The 1220-nt window shown below is 36.5% G+C and overlaps 1 protein-coding gene across 1 annotated transcript; it reads left to right on the forward strand.

Moving 5' to 3' along the window:
* The first annotated feature begins 211 nt into the window (after positions 1–211).
* LOC145847800 (uncharacterized) lies at positions 212–858 on the forward strand. Its single transcript, XM_082953719.1, has one exon. It carries the CDS (start codon positions 230–232, stop codon positions 605–607), a length of 378 nt encoding a protein of 125 aa, XP_082809845.1. The 5' UTR covers positions 212–229; the 3' UTR covers positions 608–858.
* The last annotated feature ends 362 nt before the right edge of the window (positions 859–1220 follow it).

A 1220-nucleotide genomic window follows, 5' to 3' on the forward strand; every position in this document is an offset into this window, starting at 1 on the left:
CTTTATAATTACTCCATACATATTTAACACTATGTATATATTTATAATTTAAGAGTACACTGTGGTTAAGTAAAAATAATAAAATAAAAGTATAGTTCTTTAAACTTGATACAGTATGTTAATTTTAACATAATATTAAAGTAAATAGTGTGATATGAAACATGTAAAACAGGTCAATACTAAACACAATTTAAACCTTTTGTTCAGCTTAGATAAACACTAAAACAAAATGTCAATTGGAATCCCAGTCAAAGTTCTTCACGAGGCCGAAGGCCACATTGTCACCGTGGAAACGTCCTCTGGGGAGGTGTACCGCGGCAAGCTGGTCGAAGCTGAGGACAACATGAACAGCATGCTCAGGGACGTTCACGCCACGTACAGGGACGGCAGGCAGGCCAACCTGTCCAGCATTTACCTGAGGGGCAGCCAGATCTGCTTCATGATCCTCCCAGACATGCTCAAGAACGCCCCCATGCTGCGCATTGCCAAGGCGACCATGAAGGGCAAGGGATCGCTGATCAAGAGCCAGTTGAGAGGCGGGGGACGCGGGGCACCTGCTTTCCAGAGGGGTGGAGGCCGCGGAGGTTACCAGAACTACGCCCGCTAATTAGGGAAATTCCCATTGTAGAAATTTGTAGAGCAACTGGAAACATTCTGCATTGTTGCTCTACTCCAGGACATTTTTGTGTACAGAAATGCACTAGCTTCAGTTGAACTTTCATAAACATTTTTGTTCTTTTACAGTAGTCTCATTTTTGTTTTTTAATTGAAATTGTGTATGTATAATAAAGTATCAATATAGGAAATAAAGTTTGTTTTTTGTTAAAATAGTTGTATTATGATTCCTGTTTTCGTAGATATTTCCCTATATTAAGTAAAATGTCATTGCAACTTTTAAGTGAAGAAGGGTACAGGATAGACGGCCGTAAGCCCAACGAGCTGAGAAAAATCAGATGTAATATGGGCGTGTTTAAACAGGCAGACGGCTCTGCTTATATTGAACAAGGAAATACTAAAGTGGGTAAAAGTTATTATAGAATTTAGAGCTGAGCATTTAATCTAGTTGTTCTATTACATTTTTATACTATTTTAACTAGAGAGAAATTTTTTATTGTTTTGAAAATAAAATATCTATGTATGTTAATTTCAGTAGTTATCTTAAAGAAAATTATTTATTATCTCAAATATTTTAATATGACTAAGTTGTTAAAAAAACTATA

Source organism: Thalia democratica, unplaced genomic scaffold (genome assembly GCF_965202585.1).
Source record: "Thalia democratica unplaced genomic scaffold, ktThaDemo2.hap1.1 HAP1_SCAFFOLD_1105, whole genome shotgun sequence".
Taxonomy (NCBI): domain Eukaryota; kingdom Metazoa; phylum Chordata; class Thaliacea; order Salpida; family Salpidae; genus Thalia; species Thalia democratica.